General features: G+C 33.0%; 2 protein-coding genes across 4 annotated transcripts; both read left to right on the top strand.

Moving 5' to 3' along the window:
- Positions 1-183: 183 nt before the first annotated feature.
- Positions 184-8412, top strand: SVR3 (elongation factor family protein). 3 transcript variants are annotated; one of them, XM_021426434.2, is made up of 14 exons: positions 184-484; positions 567-676; positions 1339-1542; positions 2429-2605; positions 2959-3111; positions 3883-3972; positions 4258-4392; positions 4533-4649; positions 4998-5149; positions 5219-5303; positions 5919-6013; positions 6473-6638; positions 6996-7191; positions 8136-8412. In XM_021426434.2, the coding sequence occupies exons 1-14, from the start codon at positions 274-276 to the stop codon at positions 8273-8275; spliced, it is 2031 nt and encodes a 676-aa protein (XP_021282109.1). In that variant the 5' UTR covers positions 184-273; the 3' UTR covers positions 8276-8412. The 3 variants fall into 3 exon arrangements, with proteins under 3 accessions (XP_021282109.1, XP_021282112.1, XP_021282110.1); XM_021426437.2 differs by lacking the exons at positions 184-484; positions 567-676 and adding an exon at positions 1715-1757 and having other exon boundaries at positions 1528-1542; XM_021426435.2 differs by lacking the exons at positions 184-484; positions 567-676; positions 1339-1542 and adding an exon at positions 1557-1757.
- Positions 8413-18156: 9744 nt separating this feature from the next.
- LOC110414620 (calcium-dependent protein kinase 32-like) lies at positions 18157-23010 on the top strand. The gene is made up of 8 exons (XM_021425896.2): positions 18157-19248; positions 19981-20104; positions 20222-20365; positions 20800-20952; positions 21105-21220; positions 21331-21498; positions 21902-22132; positions 22490-23010. Exons 1-8 carry the CDS (start codon positions 18739-18741, stop codon positions 22643-22645), a joined length of 1602 nt encoding a protein of 533 aa, XP_021281571.1. The 5' UTR covers positions 18157-18738; the 3' UTR covers positions 22646-23010.
- The last annotated feature ends 694 nt before the right edge of the window (positions 23011-23704 follow it).

Below are 23704 nucleotides of genomic sequence, written 5' to 3'. Positions count from 1 at the left end.
AAAATGAACCCAAAAAGGCAGAGGCGAAGATTAATTTTTGGGGCTGAAATTGGGTTTGGGCTTAAAAATTGACCCCACAAAAATATTGCCCACAAATGATGACGTGGAGGTAGTCGGGACTCCCAGTTTAGAAAAAAAAAAAAAAAAAAGCGACCCAATGTAAGTTTCCGTTGGTTTCAATAACAGCCTCATCTGCCAAATCCTCCGTTCTCTTTTTTCTTCTTTCCCTCTTTCCTCTTACACGCTGAACCGAGAAAGAAAGAAAACAGAGAAATGGAAATGGCGGTTAGCTTCCGTAACTCTTTTCTCAAAGCTCCTTCGATTAACCCTAACCCTAAACTTCCATTGCCGAAGCAACTTTTCGGTCTCAACTTGTCTTCGCTTTCCTCTTTCAACTCCAAAACAACATGCCTCAAATTTTGTTCTAGGAATTTGACCAAGCCAGTCAAATGCTCTGTTTCTCAGGCAACTCAACCTGCAACCGGTATTCTTTTTTTCACTTTTCTTATTTTTCTTTTCTAATTGTGAATTTTTGTAGTAGTTATTTAATTGTGGTTGATTATTAGAGAAGAAGAGTCAGTTAATGAGGAGAAGAGATATAAGGAACATAGCAATCGTAGCGCATGTTGATCATGGGAAGACTACTTTGGTTGATGCAATGTTGAAGCAATCTAAGGTAAACAATCGAACGTTATCCACCTCCTTGTTGACGGTTACATTTGATTTTGTTTTTAACTATTAGTATACCTTTTGTTTGTTTGTCTCAGTTGGCGCTACACTATAAAGTTCCGTTGAAGTAGAGCTTCCTAAAGAAAATACCCATTGTATTGAATTGATTTGAAATAAATAAGAATATGGTTTGTCTGTTTAAAAGCTTTATTCAATTTGTCTACAAGCTTCCCCTTGCATCTCTTTTCAGAAGCTCCTATTAGGAACTTCAGTTTTTAGCCTCCAAAAAGCTCGTTTTTGGGCAGCTTTTATAGAAGTTAAAAGTTGTGAGTTTAAAACTATCGTTTGGCCTAGCTTCAACTTTCTGCAATATAGAACCTACTCAAGAAGCTGGAGCCAAATTTATACTAAATTGAAATTGATAAGGAATGGTTGCTCTAGGGATTGATAGAATAGGAAAGTGTAGTACTCAACCTGTTTGACCAATATCTAGATTTATATTTTCTACTGGTATCTTTATCTGATAGAGTTGAATTCTATATAATCTGAAATTAAGGACACAATATAGGGGCCTGGTCTCCATTGGAACTGTATATGTTAATATTAATAAAACTCTGTTAGGATAGTGCCAATGTTAATACTAATTCTCCAGTACTGATCTTATTTCAGGTTTTTCGTGATAACCAATTTGTACAAGAGAGGGTAATGGACTCAAATGATCTTGAACGTGAAAGGGGTATTACAATTCTGAGCAAAAATACATCTATCACTTACAAGGATACAAAAATTAATATAATAGATACTCCGGGGCACTCTGACTTTGGAGGTGAAGTTGAACGCATCCTCAATATGGTCGAAGGGGTTCTTCTAGTGGTACCATTTTGCACTTTCTCTTGCTTCAAACTTCATCTTTTAAGTGTTGCCCCTGCATAGATTACTGTAAAACAATTTTGCACTTGTGAATAGTATAAAACATAAAAACGGATTATAGTTTCTAAAATTTGTGTGGTTCAAAGCCATAGAGTTTCCTATCTCCTGACTGCAGATGGGCCCCACATGCCAGCAACGGATTCAAACATTTTCACTAGGTACATTCATCATTAAAATTCATTTCTTATGAAAAACATTTTCTGCATAAGAGATAAAACATATTATGTTCTTGCTTAGAATTAAATTTGCTTATTTTCCTTTAGATATTGATTCCTTAGCACATAGCGTGTTAATAACCTCAGGTACAACTTTTTGAGAAATTTATTAGGCAAATGTTCAACTTGATGCTGCCTATTGTTATATCTTTGAGTTGGGCTTGTTACAATTATTTTCCATACATGTAGAACTGCAAAATATTTATTTATTTCTCATCATATTTATTTTTTATTTGAAAGATTCAATTGAGAGTAGTTCCAATGATGAAATCATATGAAGTTCTTCTTTTTCCGACTCCCACCCCATTTTGAATGATTTGAGGTGCTTACAAAGGGTTTATATGTGTTAGGCTTTATCTTTTTCTGAGAAACATATTATTTTTCCTTTAATGAAACTGGTCTAGTTGCTTCGCTTTCTTCCCTTCATGGAATGATTTACTTAATTTTTCAATCAGCTAATACTAGGATCACATTCAAATATAATTAGTTGTCAAATAAGGCTTGTTAGATTTGTGTTCCTTGCTTCTTATTTCTTTTGGTGGCTTTTCTCATATGCTGTAGCGTAGACTGGACATTCTTAAGGATGAACTAAAGCAGATTGTTTTTGTTTTTAGGTGGATTCTGTTGAGGGTCCAATGCCGCAAACAAGGTTTGTTTTGAAGAAGGCTCTAGAGTTTGGCCTTGCCGTTGTTGTTGTCGTCAATAAAATTGACAGACCGTCTGCTCGTCCAGATTTTGTTATCAATTCCACATTTGAACTATTTATCGAACTAAATGCTACAGATGAGCAGGTACGGGTGGTATACTTTGGAAAGAGTGAATAGCATGTCATGCAATTCACATGTATGTTGCATCGCAAAGCACTGTCTCTATCAAAATTTGAGCAATATCTTGATAACATCTCATTCCCGAACTTGATAAATCTTTTATTATAGTAGCAATCATTATTTAGTATTGCAATTTACAAGAAATGATATGACTGGAATTTTTCTTTTTCTTTTTTTTTTACCCAAAGATAAATTTGTGTAGATACCGTGCAGACCACCTCTGCAAGACATTGCCTCTTTGTATATTTGCTGGTGTCTCAACATATTTAAGAAAATCCATCAACACTTCAATCTAGCTTTATGTTTTTGGTATGCAGTGTGATTTTCAAGCAATATATGCCAGTGGTATAAAAGGAAAGGCAGGACTATCTCCTGACAATTTGGCAGAAGATCTCGGGCCTCTCTTTGAGTCTATAATCAGATGCATTCCTGGTCCACATATTGACAAAGATGGTACACTACAAATGCTTGTAAGTGGTTATTCCTTGTATTTCTTTGTTGACCCTTACATGGGTCTCTATTTATCTACTATTTGCCTGGTTAATTTTGTCATACTACCTAAAAGTATGCTGTAATTACTTGCTTTCAAATCACAGGTAAGGCTAAAATGCTATTATGGGGATGTTTAATTGCATTTTATGCTTAAAGTTATTGACTCTGCTTTTGTGTTTTTCCCTCGCAAAGATTCTTTTTGCCAAGTAGATTAATATGTGGATTTTTTACAAGAATGGCAACTACTACTACATGTCCATTTGACTGAAAAAAGTCAAATATGAGTGGATATAATTAACTGATATAACATTTGCTGGTATCGATATGTTACATTTAGTATTCAAAAGGGACATGCATCTGTATGTACTTAGAAATGAGATTGTATTTCATTTATTGGCAATAATGAAGCTTTATTGGATGAGAGTACAAGCTGTAAGTAAAAAGCCATCCTTGCAGTTAATTTTCAAGAACTTCATTTAGTTAAAAATTAAACTGGTAAAACCCAGCCAACTGGATTGACTGAAGAAAACTTCTTTTAAAGATAAGAATTGAATAGCTGATCATGAATAAACAAATATATATTGAAGTGTACAAGAAACCCTTGTTGAAGTATATTCTTGTCTGAGAAACATAATGAATAAATTACATGTTTTCTCCTTTTTACTATGCTTTGTCTAAGTTTTTCCCTAATTTTTTTATTTTCAGCACAAGTATCTTATAACTAGAAAAATCTGTGAATGTATTTTTAGGCAACAAATATTGAATATGATGAACATAAAGGGCGGATAGCTATTGGGCGCTTGCATGCTGGGGTCCTTCAGAAAGGACTGGAAGTAAGGGTAAGTTTGCTTCTTTTCAGGAGTCTGGTGTGCACCTCTTTCTATGTAACATGTATTATGGAATTTTAAGATAAAGGTATGATGTGAAGATTATCCACAGAAAAATGGGCCAATTTATGGACAGAATAAATTTCATCATCCCTGATGGTCATCTGATCTATTTTACTAACTTCATTGGCACTTTATAGTAGACAAACCACTTTCAGTTATTGTAACTGATTGGACTTATGAATAAGAAACTAAACCGCATTTTCTCTGTTTAACCTAATGGCTTGGAAATTTCAGGTATGCACCTCAGAAGATTCATGTAGATATGCAAGAGTTTCTGAACTTTTTGTCTATGAGAAATTCAGTAGGATCCCTGCTGAGAGAGTAGAAGCTGGTGATATTTGTGCTGTTTGTGGAATTGAAGATATTCAGGCAAGTGCCTATAAGTTTTTCATGGATTAATTGATAATTTGATGTTAAAGTGATTTTGTAATGTGTTACAGTTCATTTCTCAAAACCTTTTTCTTTATACTTTTAAAGTTTGTATTAACTAATTTAGCTTCTTTTATCAGATTGGAGAGACCATTGCTGATAAAACATCTGGAAAGCCATTACCTGCCATTAAGGTGGAAGAACCAACTGTGAAAATGGCTTTTTCTATTAACACTTCACCATTTGTTGGCCGTGAGGTATGTCAACTAACTGAGAACCTATGAGTCTTGAAATAGGCTATCTCTATGAAAGCACTCATTAGTCATTTGTTTCAGCATGCCTCAAGTTAATTTCTAAACTAAGCAAAAGAACGCTTACTTCTGCAATGCATTTGAGTGAAAAATAAATGATTTTTTCCACTCATTGCTTACATAATGTGATCAGTGTCTGAATCATTTGACTTCCATGATTATCTCTTTCTAACCATTGGAACTCCAACATGATTTGATCTTCAATTTAGTGAATATACATGTATGACAATGTGCTTTTCTGTGTGCTTATTTCCCTGATGTTGGCATCCTCATGGTGCTCCCTTGCTTCTTTAGGGAAAGTACGTTACTAGCAGGAACCTACGAGATCGACTTTACCGTGAGCTTGAGCGAAATTTAGCTATGAGAGTTGAAGATGGTGAAACTGCAGATACATTTATTGTTAGTGGGCGTGGCACTCTACATATTACCATACTGATAGAAAACATGTAAGTATGAGCTCTTTTGCTGCTTGTCAATATTCGCTGAGCATATTATTAAGTGATAATGCCTTTCAGGCGGAGAGAAGGGTATGAATTTATGGTGGGACCTCCCAAAGTTATTAACAAGAAGGTTGACGACAAGTTGCTTGAACCATACGAGGTGATTTTGTAATTCTAATTTTCCTAAACTGCATTTATCTTGTATATGATTAGAGGATCTTATCTGATGTGGATATAGATTTACTTGATATGCCTTTATGGGGATGTTTCGTTTCTGCCTAATGATTTTATCATATTCATTCTATTAATAATTAAACTGAGACCAGACACTCTCACAAATGTGCTATTAACTTAAATTCTTGAGGTGTTGATTGATTCTCAAATTTTAAAATGATGATCATGAAGGATTAGATGCTGGAGATGATGTAACAATTCTGCCCTCTCATATTAAAAGCTTCTTGTAGCTTTAATCTCATTTTCTTAACTTCAGTGGCCTTGGCTTGTTCTTTTTGAACATCAATATAATTGTTAATAATCTTACATAGTTATGTTAGCATCATTGGAAGTAAAATTTTCCTTCACACATGGTACTGCAATTTACGTAAGATCATATTTTGCTGATTCTTATAAATTGTATAGCCTTGTTCTGATACTAAAATGATCAGGGTATCACGAAATGTGAAGAATTAAAGTATGCCTTATTAATCGTATGATCATATTACTTTGTATTTTTAATTAACTTGATTTTCCCCGGTAATATGCGGATTCTATATAGACCGCAGCAGTGGAAGTACCTCAAGAACACATGGGGGCTGTGGTTGAACTTCTTGGAAAAAGGCGTGGACAGATGATAGATATGCGAGAAGTTGGGTATGTAAATTGTCACATTTGCTTTTATTTACATAGCCCTTTATGTTTCAGTAACTATCTCTTGATGGCACACAACAGCATTTTAATGAGGGAACAACTGTGTGATATTTATTTCCTGAACCAAACATTTGAATGAACATGTGAGGCAGGTTTTTAAGCTCTTTTAGTTATTACAGAAAACAATATGGACTTCTTCTCACTTAAATCATGAACTTGATTAATGCTATCCAAATGCTTGTTACTTCCTGTTAGATTTTTTTATATTTAAGTGAAACTCGTAAAGTGAGAAGATGGTGGCAAATTTCCCTATTTAATGGAAATGGTCAGGCACACTTTCATTCTTTTGCTGCCTATTTCATCTACAAATATCACCCTGAATATGACTTGCAGCAGTTCATTCTTGAATTTGCACATTATTTGATCTGCAATTTATCAAATGGTTCTGATTATGTTTTCTAGGTCTGAAGGTACAACATTTTTGAAATATAAGATCCCAACACGTGGCCTTCTTGGATTGCGGAATGCAATCTTGACAGCTTCTCGTGGAACAGCTATATTGAACACCATATTTGATAGTTATGGACCTTGGGCTGGTGAAATTATTACCCGGGATCAGGGTTCATTGGTAATTATCATTTATCGCATTGTTTAAAACATTTTAAGGCTTGAATATAGGTGGTCTTTGTTGTTAGGTTGTGGTGCCTGGACTATTTCTCTAGTGGTTATGTTAGTCATTCTTTTACTCCTTACCTTGAAGCAGTGCATGAGTTGCTAAGACATACTTCTTTGTCCTTTCTTTGATGAGATACAATTTAATTTTACGGCTAGATTAGGGGCAGCTTTATTTACAGAGTAGCAGCTATCTTTTGTAGCCCAGGATAAAGTAGCAGCTATGAATAAGCACATCTCAATATTTTCTGCTAATTTTCTGCCTTAAACAATTGTTCCATGAAAGATTGGTTCACGCGAGATTGGTTTTCAGGTTGCCTTTGAGGATGGAAGCAGTACTTCTTATGCACTTGCCAGTTCACAGGAGAGGGGACAGATGTTTATTGGTCCTGGGATGGAAGTTTATAAAGGTCAAATAGTTGGCATCCATCAGAGACCCGGGGACTTATCCCTTAACGTTTGCAAGAAAAAGGCTGCAACAAATATACGCTCCAACAAAGAACAAACAGGTTAGAAATAGTTCTAGTGCATTAGTGCAGTTTTCTTTAATAAATATTCTGACTAACTTCTTATCTGCTCTATTTCTTCTTTACATACTTTAACTACTTATCTGTTCAATTTCTGGCAACTTTAATTGAATTAGAGTTTGTAAATCTAAAAATGTCATGTGGACTTTGTTTTTGTGCTAATTTTTAATTAGAGTATGGACAATGGCAGATCCGCGTATTTACTTTAAAGACGGAAAAAGAGACGGATGGGGCAACATAATCATGATTATTGAATCACTCTGCATTTTACTTGTTGCATATGATAAGCGTTCTTTGATATACGGATAATTACTGTAGTTAAAATTAGAAAAAGAACACACTAGAATCACAGAACATGCACCCGCAAAAGTTGCAAATGCTTAAAAGACTAAAAGGAGTATTGTTCTTAATCCCTATGATCATGTGTATCTAAGTTTACCTTTTGCCCTTCTTCTGAACTTACCACATAATGAAGGAAGAATGGTCAAGAGAGGTTGCCCGCCCAGTACATATAAGCATGAATTTAATTTAAAAAAAAAAAAAAAACCATGAATTATTTGTTCATCAAACATCTGGAGCATGATGAAACTGAAAGTTCTGGAAACTTTTGTTATTATTGTGAATGACTACTATGACATTCAGCGATATATGCTGAGTTTCTGTTTCTCATATTTCTTATATGGGTCTTCAATGACAATGATCAATTGCATAAGGCTTAAGAGTATCAAATCAAATAAATTAGATTAACAAGGGGAAATCTGTATTTCTGTTATTTGGGTATGGGGAAACATATATTTTCTTATGATATGATGGTTCCGTAATTTCCTTCTGTTTTCCCTCTCTCTTCATTTTTCCCTCCTACCTGCATCTAGCCAGCAAGCCCTGGATCTGTTCATTTAATAACTCACATTTTCCTTATTGTGCAGTGGTTCTTGATACTCCATTGGATTATAGTCTGGATGACTGCATTGAGTATATCCAAGAAGATGAACTGGTGGAGGTAACTCCCTCAAGTATTAGAATGTGCAAAAATCCAAAATTTGCCGCCGCAAAGACGAGTCGGTAAATCCAGCCTTATCAGACATTCTGGGTCCACAAACCAAGCTTCCCGACCATGTGAATCTATACGATCAAGCTGCTTAATTCTGCAGTTCAATTCACCATATTGCCAAATTTTACACCATTTTTGTGCTCTCTGTCTCTTTTGAGCATATGAAGCCCCCTTCTTCAGGCAATTCTAGAAAATAAAATTGAATGGCAAAGCTATTTCAAGTTTTTCGTTTCTTTGATATAGCAGCTGTATATAATGATATGGGATGAAGTTATTCAAGCATATTATTGTTAAATTGTACTGCTAAGAATGGACGTAGGAAAATTTTTGGTCTGATTGTAAGACACAAATGAGCCGCATGCATAAATTGCCCGAGGTTAGTAGAATATATGATGTATCTGACTTTTGTTTTTTTTTTCTAATTTTTTGCTGTTTAACATTTTAAAAGTAGAAGGAATGGTTAACCTGTTACACACTGTTTGGCATTACTTTCTGGAATACCTTTTCATTTTCTGGTTTTCTCATGTCTCTTTATGCAATGTGTCATCAGTAGGTTTCCTACTCTCTTGTTGCTCCCTGCTTCAGGTGAAGAGAGATGATGGGAGATAAGAGTTTTGATGCTTGAATTTCTTCAGCCTGTCATCATCCTGACACACTGAAAAGTAATTTTCTAAGGATATTAGAGATGGGTCGTGGGATTTACATATGTTAGTTGAAATGCTGCTGGTTATGTTCTTCATGCTGCTTTGCTTCCAGTAAACTGATAATTAACCAATTGCGACACATTTTGCTGATGAGATTTCATCGATGACCAGACATGCTGTTGGTTTACAAGTCAGAGGGGTTTCCAATTGACGAGTCAACACAAACTCATTCCATAGATGTATCTGTTCTCCTCATTCCTCAAAGAACAATCTTATTACTTGTCAGGATGTTTCAGCTTCAATCATTCAAGCGAGACGTACATTATCCAGAAACATTTGCTGCACAAGAAATGATAGACTTTTAGACTAAAGCCACCAACAACAAACTATGGCAGCTGCTGGACTACTGGTTTTGGACCAAATCCAATGGTGGTGGCTCCTAACGAAAAACTTTCCATTACCAAGTCAATTGGAAAGGCGTAGGCCGCCTCCGAATGAACCCACCCCTACTACGCAGGTCAGCATCTAGATGCATTATCACACCTCACGACTGAACTATTCCATCTCCAAATCCCAAAGACTTTCCTTCCTATTATCACTATTTCTTCTGACATTTTCGTTCCAATAACAGAAATATACATATATATATATATATATATATATATAGGGGAGCTAGATTTTCTTTCTTTTGTCTTTCTGAAATGAACTGACTAAGCATGCAACGTTGATTAATTAGCATATGACTCTTTTCAACAGTTGCCTTCAATTCTTTAAACTAAATCAAATACCCTATACTCTTAACCCTGTTGGCTTATATATGATTATTGTATTTTAAATTTTTCTTGGTATTAACTCTCAACGCTTAACTCTACAAACTAACTTCTCTCAACTATCTTTCCTTGACCTTATAAAATTTGACTCTGAATTTGATCTCGACACTATTTTTTTTATCCCAATTTTTATAAATTCAATCCCTCTATTTTTATTAAAAATTAATTTAAAAACAATTTATATCAATATTTTTATTTAATTTTAGTTATAAAATATAAATTAACTTATATGGGTTTAAATGGACGGGTCGAGCTCAAGTCCAAACCTGAGTTGTTTTAAGTGTCAACTAAATTGGTCCATAAACACTTCAATTGCTAAACTAGAGTGTTTTTTTTTTTAATCTCATGTCACAGTTTAGTACAAAAAAAATAAAATTCTAATAAAAATATTTAAAATGATTTTTTTATAATTTAAAAAATATGTATTATTTTTACAGAGTATTTATTATTATTTAATTACAACATAATATAATACTTTTTAAATTGATATGTGTCACATAACTAAAAAAGATTAATTTACCTCAACATACTAAATCGTCATTAGAATGTCAGATTGTCTAAATTTAAAACAAAATCTTAATACTGTTATCCATTTTCGTTGAAACAAATTTTAATAAAAATGTAAGACTAAATTTATCAAAATTGAGATAAATAGACTAAAATTACCTACCAAATTGAAGCAGTAAAAACACCAAAATCAAATTAATATCAAAATTTTCTTAATGACATAGGTATCAAAAGTCAATACTCTATTCTAATCCACCTAAGCTCTTTGGGTTTAATATCAAATTTATATATACACACACTCAACCACTTGCTATAAATATATAGGTAGTTTCTGAATGATGGAAGACGACACATCCACGTCCATGCCAACGCCAAGTTGTTGGTTGAATTTGGCATTGTGTTCATTCTGTTTTTCTCTTTGTTTGTTTTCAGATTTAATCTAAAGTTTGTGTTGTGGGTCAGCTCAGCCATGGCACCTAATTTATTCCCTTTGGATTCAGACCTCTCATCATTAATCCAACTTCACACCCATGGTTTTTTGTTGTTCTCTATGAACCACCCATCAGCTGCGTGCTTCTTCACTACTCCATTTCCACAAATATCTTTAGCCTTTGCTTTGAGATGCTCTCAGTTATCTCGTTAATGATTCAAAACACAAATATTAAGTATATGAGCATGCGTTAACAGTTTATATTTCAAAAATGGAAATTATTATCAAGTTCATTCAAAATTTAGAAACAGAATTTAAGTATTTGATTCATTAATTAATATATGATTTTTATTTTAAAAAATAAACATTTAAAAAGCGAGGTAAAGAAAGGATAAGAAGAAAATATTGTTTTTATGTGTATGAAATTTTTAATATAAAATGATGTTATCGACAACATCACACACACATACATATTGATTTTGTTGATTGGTTTTTTATAAGGGATATAATAATTATGTTATATATATATATATATGTTGGAGATTTAATTAATTATGATTGTAATTTCATTTATTTGTAAAAATAAAAAAAAGTGCTATTCCCATGCATCTACAAATCTTGATAGTACTTGATGGATTGGAGAAGGGGAACATTAGCAGCACTTGCTTTAATTCTTTGCAAAAAGAAAAAGGTTTCTGTTTTCAAAGAAGACTTTGGAGAAGATCAAAATGTACTTCCCAATCTTGTTATACTTGTCCATGTTCCAAACATTATCAATAATTTTCCATTATTTTTCCACAATAAAGCTGTCATTAACTTTGACCAAACTTGATTATTTTTTGTTTTCTCTTGTGTTACTTTTGCTTGTAGAATCCATGCTTGTTTGCTTTATAAATCATAACCCAACCAGAATTCCACCTGACTTCTTTTGGCATTATGCCAACCCCTTCCTTCCAGCTTTTCTATCTTTTCTTGTCACTTCATTCTTCAACTTTTGGTTGCCATTCTCAATTCTCTTTCAATTATGTTTCTTGCATGGGTTGTACAAATAATGACTCAGGTTTCACAGCTCTCTACTTATAAAGTTGGATCTGTCAAATATCTTACTACAAAAACAAAAGAAGAAAGAGAGAGAGAGAGAGTAATTCCACTCTCTATGGAAATCAGCTCTGAATTAATTAAGACAATGCTTAAAGCCTTGGAAGATTTTCTCATCAAAATCAGCCAAAAGGGTCAGAGAACTACTCGATTGTAGGCACTGGCAATTGACAAACAATCATGCTCTCAATGCAATATTGCTTTCAATTTTAACATTGTTTTCATGAATCAATAGATTAAAAAAATGGAGGTAATTGGCTAATAACACATCATTCCTTTTGATTAAGATCAAAGTTACTGTATGTTTGAGATTGACTCTTTGAAAATGTACTATATGTTAGATTTATAAATTATTCTCTGTAGGCCCCTCATTAACATTTTAAAATTTTTGGTTGAATTATTCTTCAGTATGGTATCAAATTTTTTTTATAATCAAAATTATTTTTCATGAATACCCACTATAAATATGTGGTGACATGGGTGGAAAAATAAATAATTTCATATAAAAATGAAATACATTTTTAACAACTTGGGTTGGGTTATCTAGAAGGATTTAAGATATAAACATCAAACATGTACAGGTTATGACATTTTATGATATGAGAGGGGAAAATAAAAACCTAAAAACCAAAGAGAATTTAAATAAAAAGAACTAATGTCTATTTGTTTATTTGAGAGAATATCTTCCAAATCACCTGGAAAATACAAAAAGAAAATATAATTAATTAAAATAAAAAAAAAGGAGACAACTGTGAATGATTGAAAATGATTTAATTATAGGTATTGGAAGCATAATACATATCACATGTCTTGAACCTCATTTGTGACTTTGTGGGAAAGTGACAACTCTCTCTTGTGCTCCAACAATGCAACCAAAAGTTGGTTACTGCTTCCATTATCTTTTGGTATCTTTGGATGCAACACTTCAAAAAACTTTGTTCACATCCACTTGTTTTATATTGTTTTTCCTTCCTTGGGTGCTCAATTTTACAAACTTTTTTTATTTTTTTGGCTAATAAAAAATAAAAGGTAAAGGAAACAAGCAATTATCTTTAACTTTTTTTTCCCTTTAGGTTTGACATGGGATAGTAATAGTATTCAAAATTCAAAAGCATGATACTTAGAAAAAACTCTTAAATTATTTTTAAAAAATTAAATAAATTTTTATTCTTGTGTTATGCTCATTCAAATTTTTATATTTTTTATTTAAAAGAAAAACCTTTATAACTAATAGTTATAAGAACATGCTAACACTTATATTTTTATTTTGAGTCAATTATATTACGTCATCATACATTATGACATGTCAACATATCACGTTAAGGTCTCATAACATATAACAATAAGTGACATTTTTATTAACAATACTTAGTAAATTAATTAGTTATAAGGATTTATATAACTCAAAATAAAAATATAAAAATTCAATTGAATGTAATAAAAAATAATAATTTATTTTAAATTTTGTTTAATAATTCAAAAATTTTTTAGGTATTATATTAAATTCAAATTTAAGAATATAAGGTAAAAAAAAAATGAAGTTCAATTGATTGGGTATCTCTTCAAGGATATGGAATAAGTAATCAGGGTACATTCCCTAATGTGATTAAACAATTTCAAATGTTGGTAATGCATGTGCCCAAAAAGTCAATAGCAAAAAGACAATGAACTTTTCTTCAAGCCAGATTTGACACTACTAATTTAATCACATGAGCAAATAAATTAGGACTTGTCTATAGCAAAGGAATACTACCATAACCTGTTCTCTATAATGGAGTGGCCATACATACACTAAAATCTTTGGGGACAAATTTGTCAGAATGATTACCCTTGCCTAATTTTTTTAAAGGAAAAGGTTGAAAAGTAGATTTTACTTTTGCCCTTTTTTTGGTTTTCTATATTATTATTATATATACATAAAAAGTGACTTAAATTTATTTATTTTTCTAATATATTATGTTTCAGGTTCATCCAAAGAAACAGAGTACACAAATATTCGAAATTCCACAATCCAAATTGGTAATTTACTTATTTATTTTGGTTTAAGTAAAGGGGAAGTGGATAGGGGAATCGGAATCGAAATCCAAATTCCAAACGTTACATTTCCAAAGTCAAAATCGACGAGTTTGACCGGACAGCTGCAAGGTGGCGCAGCGGTGCTTTTCATTGGTCTTTTCTTATATTGACCAAAATACCCTTTTAAGCCCAAATCAATCGTGTGAGACAGATTATGGCTTTTCCACTCTTCGGTGGACAGAAAAGACCCTGCTCATCATCTTAATTTTCATGTTTGTGCTGTCGGTGTTTGTATGCCTTACTCGCTGCCCATTGACCGAAAATTAGTGGGTAGGGTAGACTACCCTATCTCTTAAGGTATGTTTGGAAGGAAGAATAGTTATTTTATTGTTTTATTATTTTTTGTTATTTTTTCTTTTTAGACTTTATTTGGTAATAAAAAAATAATTTGTTAGTTGAAAATCTTTTCTGTATAAGTCATTTTCCTGGAAAATTTACTATTTTTTACTGCTTGAATGAACTATTAAAATTATTTTTTATTATTTAGATGATTATATTAAAAATATTTCCACCATCATCCAATTTTTAAATTTTATTTCCATGTTCGTCACTTTTTTACCATGACATCATAAAAGTATCCATATTCATCAATTATGCAAAAAAGTCAAAGCCTAATTTCAACATTCAAATACTATATATAAATAATATAATAACTAAAATTATATGCATGGATCAAAATTAATTATTTAACATAATAAAAACTTTTCACATAAATAATTAATCATCCTATAAATATTATTCTATGTAATAAATGTATGCTGAATATATAATTAAATTATATACTCATAATCTAACAATTTTCGATCCAACAAACATCATCAAAATTACTAAATCTAATTGTTATCTAAACAACACATGAAATTCTCCAGTCAAGTTCTTTTTAAATTGTCTCTCTTAACTGTAAATGTCTTTATTTATTTCTCACACTCTGTTAAATAATCGAAAACAAATATAAAAAAATCCTTACCAAAACTTTCTATATTCATCACTTTCTCATAAAGGGTAGCATCACCGATTTTGTCATCACTTTATTTTTTTTTATCACAATGCAATCTTTTCCAATTTTTCTAACATTAGTTTGATGTTGTCATCATCAAAAGTGAAATTACGCGATCTTTTGCGATGATATCATGATACTGAAATTCTAATTGATGAAGATGATGCTTGCCTCCCTTTGACCTCTTCATCAACTTCCTTGTTGAGGTCTACAAGCATTGGATTAGCTTCGGTATTATTGTCTAAATCGATATCAATAAATGATTTGTCGAAACTTTTAGTTGCTAATTTTTTTAATAACCAACGTTAGTTCATATTACATGTCAATTTTCTTATTGATGAAATATTTATGCTTAAAATGTACTTGTTTCAATTTATTATGAAAGAAAAAGAATTGATTTTTTAACATACAATATGAAAAGTGTATAATATAAAACTTGAATAAAAAAAGAATTAAAAAATTGGTACAACCCATAACTTCATCCTCATAAACTTGTTTATATATGATGATCATCTTTAAGATATCATCCCATTGAAATCCATTCTTGATTATAATTTTAGTTATAGTATTTTAGGTAGTTTTCACAATCACAATCATAAGACGATTCTTCACGAGATTTGTTTCATATCAAACATTTAATTTTTCTTTTTTAAGATTCATCAACAAGGATTTCAAGTAACACACTAAATTACCTTAGCTTTCCCATTTTTACTATAATTTTATTTTTTTCAAAATTAAAGAAAAAAAATTTAAATTTTGTTTTATAAATAAAGAGATTATATATCAATTAATGAAGAAAATGTTCGTATACATAAATAGTTAGTTAATGATAAATTAAAAATACATAAAATATTAACAACAACAATTTAAACAAGTGAAAAAACAACATATCAAGATTCAAAACAAGACAAAAAAGCTAATTTCTCTTTGTGCCGTTATAAATCCACGTAACATGAGCAATTAAGTCTGAAGAATCCATTCAAAAAGAAAAAAAAAACAATTGTGGACTTGAATTTCAATAACTGTAATCATAAATATGCAAGTCACACAAAAACTTAAATTAACTGAATTAACTAGATAAGTAAGAAAGTCTGACTACCAAAGAAAAGGCAGGCTGGTAAACCTTCATTTGAGCTCCTCAAGCAGATTCAATATCCCATATATGAGGAAATGTTATCCATGATGCAATCAGATTTGCCAATTATGTTTTTTTCCCGGAAAAGATTTTCAGGAGTTAGTCGTGTTTGGAAGGCGACGCATGTCAGCTACATGTTTTTTCCAACTTTCTGACTGACAACTTCCAGGGGCATTTTCGGAATTTAGAATGTTCTATACGCTCGCTTTTAGGCTGCCTTCTAGATGGCCCCAAAGTAGAAATTGTGTGCCACTAAAATAATGCCGCGTGTGAGGAGATTGCGGAGCTCTTTTGCCTCGTGATACCACCAACGTCGTTGACTTGGACCAATATTGCATGGCATATTTACAATAATACCACACTAACTTTCTCATTATGACGAAAGTACCCTTACGTGCAAATTTCTTTCTGCCTATGCATAAAATCCCGATGTAGGTGAGGCAGAGTATTATATACAAATTTCCTTTTTCTTAGAATGTGTATACAAATAATTATGTAAATGTTTTTTTATTTGTTTGGTTGATTAAATCGGAAAATTGTAAAACAAAGGGGAGGCAAATTATGTATTATGTTTATTGTAAGAAAAAATAACTATATTTGATACTTTGTTAGTATATTATAATTATACACTATCAATTATGCATGGAATACCATCGTATAAATGTGTTAAAATAAAACATTAAAAATTCTTTAAAATTATGAGTTTTTTTCTTTCAAAATGAAGGAGACAAAACAATGCTGTTCTCTATTTTTTAAAGAGAAAAAGAAAAATAGGTTTCATTAGGCCTTGAGGTGCCATGTGGCACACCCAAAGGCACTTCATTTTTCTTTTTACTAAAAAATTTATCTTAAAATATTTATTATATGAATATGGATATGGAAATGGATATGAATATATATGAGTGCGTGTGTGTTCTTGGCTGGTATGATGAATAAGGTGAGATATATCAATGATGACAATATGGTATCATGAGCATGAAGGAGGACCTAAAAACAAGGGTGAATGAGGGAAGCTTTGTCCCTTACTTGATGTCTACTTAGAACTTTCATAGTAGAAGTTGTTACCTTAGTTGATGAATGCCTCTCTCTTGTTTCACATGTATACTTTGAGGTGCCTTTTTAATTAATTTGTTTTCATTGTTTTATTTTGCTCACTTTAACCGGAGATTTATAAAGATTTAATGAAACTTTTTGCTATTTTAATAATAAAAAATATTTAAATTTATGGGGGGCTTAAGTTAGCTTGACCCCAAGGAAAACTAAGTATTAGAAATAATAATTTCTTGCTAAAATGTTTTAGTTAATATTCATTTGTAGGTGACCAATTTTTGAACCGTGGACATCACTTTTCTTTGGTTATCAAAATTTTTTTAACAAGTTTTTTATTTTATTACTTAATATTAGGGATGACAAAGAACATTAAAACCCAACCATTCTAATCATCCCAATTCGATGGCAATGGTTTTATTGTTTGAATATCGGGGATTTGGGGTTAAGCAAGATTGGATTTTGTATTTTAAAAACTTCTGTCGAGTTTAGGGTTATTTTTTTTAGAGCATATATAAATATAAAAAAATAATTTTGTTTTTTAATATTTATTTTTGTGAATGGGATTATACCATGTGGCTATCCTAATCATTAACCAAAAAAGAAATATGGCATTTGTTTGACCATTTGGTGTATTATGATTAACTTACTTACACGTAATTAGGTTTTGGATGTTAGATGTTGGGCACATTGGTAAACAAAATAAAAGTTGAGGGCATTACATGGAATATTTTTTCAGCACAAGTATCAAATTAGATATTTTTCTATATTATAAGGGTCAAATATGTCATTTTCTCCAATTAAATTATCTTTAAATGAAAGAGGCAACCTTTAGAATTTTCCGAGGACTAGGTAGTACTTTTGTCTTTTGCTAGAGGGCAACGAAGTCAAATCAAAATGAAAGGGCAAATAGCAATTTGTAGAAAGAACAAGGGTATCTTGCAAAGAAGAGCACTTTTACAGCTTTTTATTTACTCGTTCAAAATCTATGAAGGTTGTTTTGGATATTTTGGGGAATACAACAAAAAGGCCCTCCCTTTCTTTAAAGGTTAAAAAGTAAGAAGAAATTATTTTTACAAAAAAAATAAATAAATAAAAAATTGTAGAGAGAGAAAGGAAAGGGTTGGAAAAAAGGGCAAAGGGGGATTAGGAGGGAAGTCTCTGAGAAACAGAAGAGCTTTGACCCTCTCTTGCTCTCTCTTTTCCAATTTCCCACGGTGGTTGGCTCTTTCATCTTCTCCTTCTTCTTCTTTTAATTTTCTTCTCAATTTTCACACGCTTTAATCAAATTAAAGGAAAATCCTTCTACTCATCGTCTTATCTTCATTATTCCCTTCCCATTCTCTTCCCATATATATTTCCCTCCTCAAATTCTCCCTCATTTCATTGCCTAATTTGGTATAAAAAATCCCATCTTTTTCCAAACTCTTTTTTTTCCTCTCTCAACTTTTAATTCCTCCGTTCAAAGTTTGCCCAGAAAATTCAGAAACAAGGTTTCTCTATTTTTCTGGGAGGATTTTTTTTATTTGTCTATTTGAAGAAAGAAAAAACTCTTGAGAATTTCAAAGCCTGGATCTTTAAAAGCAAGGTCTTTCTCCCCATTTTTGCTCAAAAATACCAGATTTTGATCCCTTTTTGGGTTCAAATTCAAATACCCATTTCAGCAAACAACCCCAAAAACAAAGATCTAGTTTGAATTTTTGGTTTTGATATCATGGGAAATTGTTGTGCGACTCCATCAACGGGTTCTCATGAGAAGAAGAAGAAAGGAAAAAAGAAGCAAAACCCATTTTCCATTGATTATGGTCAACATCACCAAGGCAATGGAGGCCATAAACTCAGCGTTTTGAAGGAGCCAACAGGGAGAGAAATTGAGCAAAGCTATGAACTTGGGCGTGAGCTTGGCCGTGGTGAATTTGGGATCACATATCTTTGTACAGACAAAGTAACAGGTGACACTTTTGCATGCAAATCCATATCAAAGAAGAAGCTGAGGACAGCTGTGGATATTGAGGATGTGAGGAGGGAAGTTGAGATCATGAAGCATTTGCCGAAGCATCCTAATATTGTTAGCTTGAAAGATACTTATGAGGATGATAATGCAGTTCATTTGGCTATGGAGTTGTGTGAAGGTGGTGAGTTGTTTGATAGGATTGTTGCAAGAGGTCATTACACTGAGAGAGCTGCTGCTGTTGTCACCAAGACCATTGTTGAAGTTGTGCAGGTAATTTTTTTTTTTTGGTTTTGGAGTTTTAATGGTGAATTGCATGGGGATTGTGGTTGAATTTTGTGTGATGGCAACTAGTAGAATTTGATTACTTGGGTTTGATTTATGATTAGATCTGGACGTGCTGTATTTATTTTTGTAGCGTAGGTTGATCTTGATTTTTTTTTCCTTCTTATGTATGTACGAGTTGGGCTGGATATATTATAATCTGTTTGGTCTGTGGATATCTGAATGGCGTTGTAATTGGATCAGAGGGAACAGAACTTGGTAAACTAGGTGGTTTAAAGTGATTGATGTCAAATTCTACATAAAATTTTGGGTTTCAAACCGTTTGCTTGGGGATTATGGATCTTCTGATGAGGATGTAAATTTTGGATATGCAATTTTGATTAGATTTTCCCATATTCCCCTTGTATGTGTGCTTTCATTCTCTGCAACCAGCTTTTTCCCACTAATTTGAGTAGCCTTCAGAATGACTGGCATTCTGGTGGGGTCGAAAGTATCATATGGGTCTCTTTTAATAGTGTCCACTTGAATCTTAAAGCTGTATGTAGATCCTAAGGCTGGCCTTCAGACATTACGAGGCCTTTCATTGTTATTTTAATTATTATTAGAATCAGGATGGAATGCGTTATCATCTTTCTTTACATAAATGGAATTAAGACAAACCTGTTCAATAGGCTTCTAGTTATGAGCTTAAGATATTAATGTTTTCTTGTTATGTTATAGATGTGCCACAAGCATGGGGTGATGCATAGAGATCTCAAACCTGAGAACTTTCTCTTTGCAAATAAGAAGGAGACAGCGGCTTTGAAGGCAATTGACTTTGGTTTGTCAGTGTTCTTTAAACCAGGTAATGCCTTTTTACAACCATGATATTAACAACTTTTTTTCCTCTGTTTGAAGATTTCACTTATTGGTCTTATCCTTCGGTGTATATCTATTGAAGTTTGAATTTTTCCAATTCCAGGTGAAAGATTTACTGAGATAGTTGGAAGTCCATACTACATGGCTCCTGAGGTGCTGAAAAGAAATTATGGTCCTGAAGTAGATGTTTGGAGTGCTGGTGTAATCCTTTACATCTTACTTTGTGGTGTCCCTCCTTTCTGGGCAGGTACGTAGTAATTTATAGTAAAAGAGAATTCCTGTTCAGGTAATGAGAGTTGTAACTCTCAATGCATTCATGTTTCAGAACAGTGAATAAATAACAGATCAATTTATAATTTTTATTCCACCCCTTTTCAATCGAAAAAGAAAGAAAAAGAATTATTCTATCACAGTAGTGTGACATGCTGACAAAGGCTGAGAATGTCACATGAACTTTAGTTAAGTACTACTTCTTCCCCTGGAATTTTGTCTCACCTTACTGGAGCATTTGACACATTTTTCCCTTGACTTCCTCTAAAGTCCTATTTTCACCTTCTTGTGTGAGTAAATACTAATGGAACTTGAAGCCTTCCCCATTTATTATTGTTCACTTCCATCTTTCATTTTTGTTCTATATTTCTCCTCTTTTAACTTTCCTCTTTTTTTTTTTTTTTTATGCAGAAACTGAGCAAGGAGTTGCACAAGCAATTATTCGCTCTGTTATAGATTTTAAGAGGGACCCTTGGCCTAAAGTTTCTGATAATGCAAAAGACCTTGTGAGGAAGATGCTCAATCCTGATCCCAAGCGGCGACTTACAGCTCAGGAAGTACTAGGTAAATTTTAGTTATTATGATAAAGCTTTTCTGTTCATGAAATTTTTTAGTTGCCACCAAAAAAGAAAGTTGCTTAGCGAAATTGCGTTGCTATATGTGGAAATTCCTGTATCTGAATTGCAAATGAATTGTTATTTGCTTATTAAATTCAGATCATCCTTGGTTGCAAAATGCAAAGAAAGCTCCAAATGTTTCCTTGGGTGAAACTGTGAAGGCAAGGCTCAAGCAGTTCTCTGTAATGAACAAGCTCAAGAAAAGAGCTCTCAGGGTAATGCTTCTGGTTTTTAATTGGACAATAGAACCTAAAGAAAGCTTCCAGTGATTAGCTTATGAACCTTTTTTCCCCATTTTTCTTTTCGGGAAATATTATTCTAACAGGTAATAGCTGAGCATCTCTCAGTGGAGGAAGTTGCAGGCATAAAAGAGGGTTTCCAATTGATGGATACAGGAAATAGAGGCAAGCTTAACATTGAAGAGCTAAGGGTTGGGTTGCACAAACTTGGCCATACTATACCTGATGCAGATCTTCAAATACTAATGGAAGCTGTAAGTTCTATCCTAAATTTGCATTCTGTTTTATTGTTGGTAAGGCTTGAACATGCAATATGAGCTCATTGATGCTAGCAGTTTCTTAATGTCTGTATAAGTAGATGTCACTGTGGTACAACAATGCTGTTCTTTCTTTTACTGAGCCAATATTTTACCAAAATCTAGTTTATAAAAACCAGAGGGTCAACATGATGATCAAAATCCGGGAGATTTGACACACACAGCATCAATGAGGTTGCCATTGTTATATTGACCACAGAAAAACCCAGTTGTAATATGTGCATTGTCTTTTTTCTTTTTTAATAATTATATGTGCATCATCATGATAATCAAATTGTTTGCATCTTATGCAAGATGAACTAAAGACCCTTTTTTAATTATTTTAATATTTTCATCACAGGGTGATGTAGATAGAGATGGATATCTGGACTATGGAGAATTTGTTGCTATTTCTGTTCACCTGAGAAAGATGGGCAATGATGAGCACCTTAAAAAGGCCTTTGAGTTCTTTGATCGAAACCAAAGTGGTTTCATTGAGATTGAGGAACTAAGAGATGCCTTGGCAGATGAAGTTGAAACAAACAGTGAAGAAGTCATTAGTGCCATTATGCATGATGTGGATACAGACAAGGTTAGATGGATTTTCCTTTTATTGCGCCCTTCTTTTAGCACGTTTTTTCCCAGATGTTTGTATTCCTATCACATTCTCAAGTAGGATGTGTGTGATGTGGCTGTATAGCAGTTTAAGCTTGGAGGTATAGAACCAAAAGGAAAATCAATGAGAAAAGCCTATGGTTAATATGGTTGAGTAATATCTCTCCCAAATTAGTGATTTTATTTAATTTTAACAAATGCAGTACTTAGGGTATCACTGTTGTAAACCAGAACAGCAATAAGTGGAAAACAAATCATTGTGGCTTCCACGCATGTTAGTTCTTAGAAACCTGAGCACTGAATTCATGCTAAATTCTCCTTCATGAACTTGCAGGATGGGAGAATAAGTTATGATGAGTTTGCTGCAATGATGAAGGCTGGTACAGATTGGAGAAAAGCATCAAGGCAATATTCAAGAGAGCGGTTCAACAGTCTAAGTCTGAAATTGATGAGGGATGGATCATTGCAGTCAAACAACGAGCCTAGATGACCCAAAAGATAACCATTCCATGTTGAGAGAGAGAGAGAGAGAGAGAAGACAAGTTACGCTAATGGAAAAAGGCTGTTGAATTCAGTATTATTTGTCTGTTAATTTTTTTTGTCTAAAGAAGGAAAATTCCTTTTTGATACCCTTGATTAGGGGTTACTAGAATTGCGCCAAGGGTTGTCCATCTATCTCCAATTGGGGTTTGTTTTTGTTTTTTTGTGAGGGTTGAGAAAGAAGAGGTGTGGATTAAAGATGGGGAGGGTTTTTATTTGTATTGTAAATATATTGTTAAATCCCTTACTTTAAAAAGTCGTCATCTGGCCTTTGTTAGGTGTTCCTTGTGGGTATCAACTTCATTTTCTGAGCCATTGAACTGAAGAAGCTGCAGGGTGGCTGGTATTTTCCTCTTGATAAGATAGCTAACAGGTATTTAGTCTTATGATTGAAACGGCTATCCAAATTTCCTAAAACTAACCATTAATGAGCATTGGAAATGGATCTTGTCGTTTCGTGTTCAACTAGTAGTTATCTTCGTGATCCAATCTGTCTGCTGTACTTGATGAAAGGCATTCTTGAATTTAATGCTCAAAATGATCAGCTACAACATCGTCATAACCCTATGGTGTATTATTCTTAGTACCATGCCACCGTTAATGGATGATGCGATTTTCAAAGGAAGTTTGAAAATCGATCCATGTTTAGGATTTCAGGCTGGTTGCGAGGGTCTGATCTTCACCCATAGAGGTGCAAAAACTAAACTGCCAAAAATAAATGATAAAGAGCTTGGAGGTGCCATTGCCAACAATAAATGATAAGAGTGGTTGTAAAATTTCAAGGAATTGACCAAAAACTAAAGGCAGGCATGGTTGAGTTATAGCTAATGTCACGTTCCTGCATATATATGGTAACCCATCATTATCGTGACTAGGCCAACGGCGATGCCTAAGCAGTCCATGAAATCCACCTGTAAGGAAGTGCCTGCGTGGCTTTGGCATCAAATTCCACAGGATAGGTTAAACATCCTCATTTAACATCTGCTAGTTGCCAAAAGGTAGACAGCCT

The sequence above is a fragment of the Theobroma umbraticum genome, unplaced genomic scaffold (genome assembly GCF_002168275.2).
Source record: "Theobroma umbraticum cultivar Fairchild unplaced genomic scaffold, ASM216827v3 scaffold_147.0, whole genome shotgun sequence".
Classification (NCBI taxonomy): Eukaryota; Viridiplantae; Streptophyta; class Magnoliopsida; order Malvales; family Malvaceae; genus Theobroma; species Theobroma umbraticum.
Note: the sequence above shows the minus strand (reverse complement) of the source record. Positions and strands in the feature narration are given on the sequence as shown.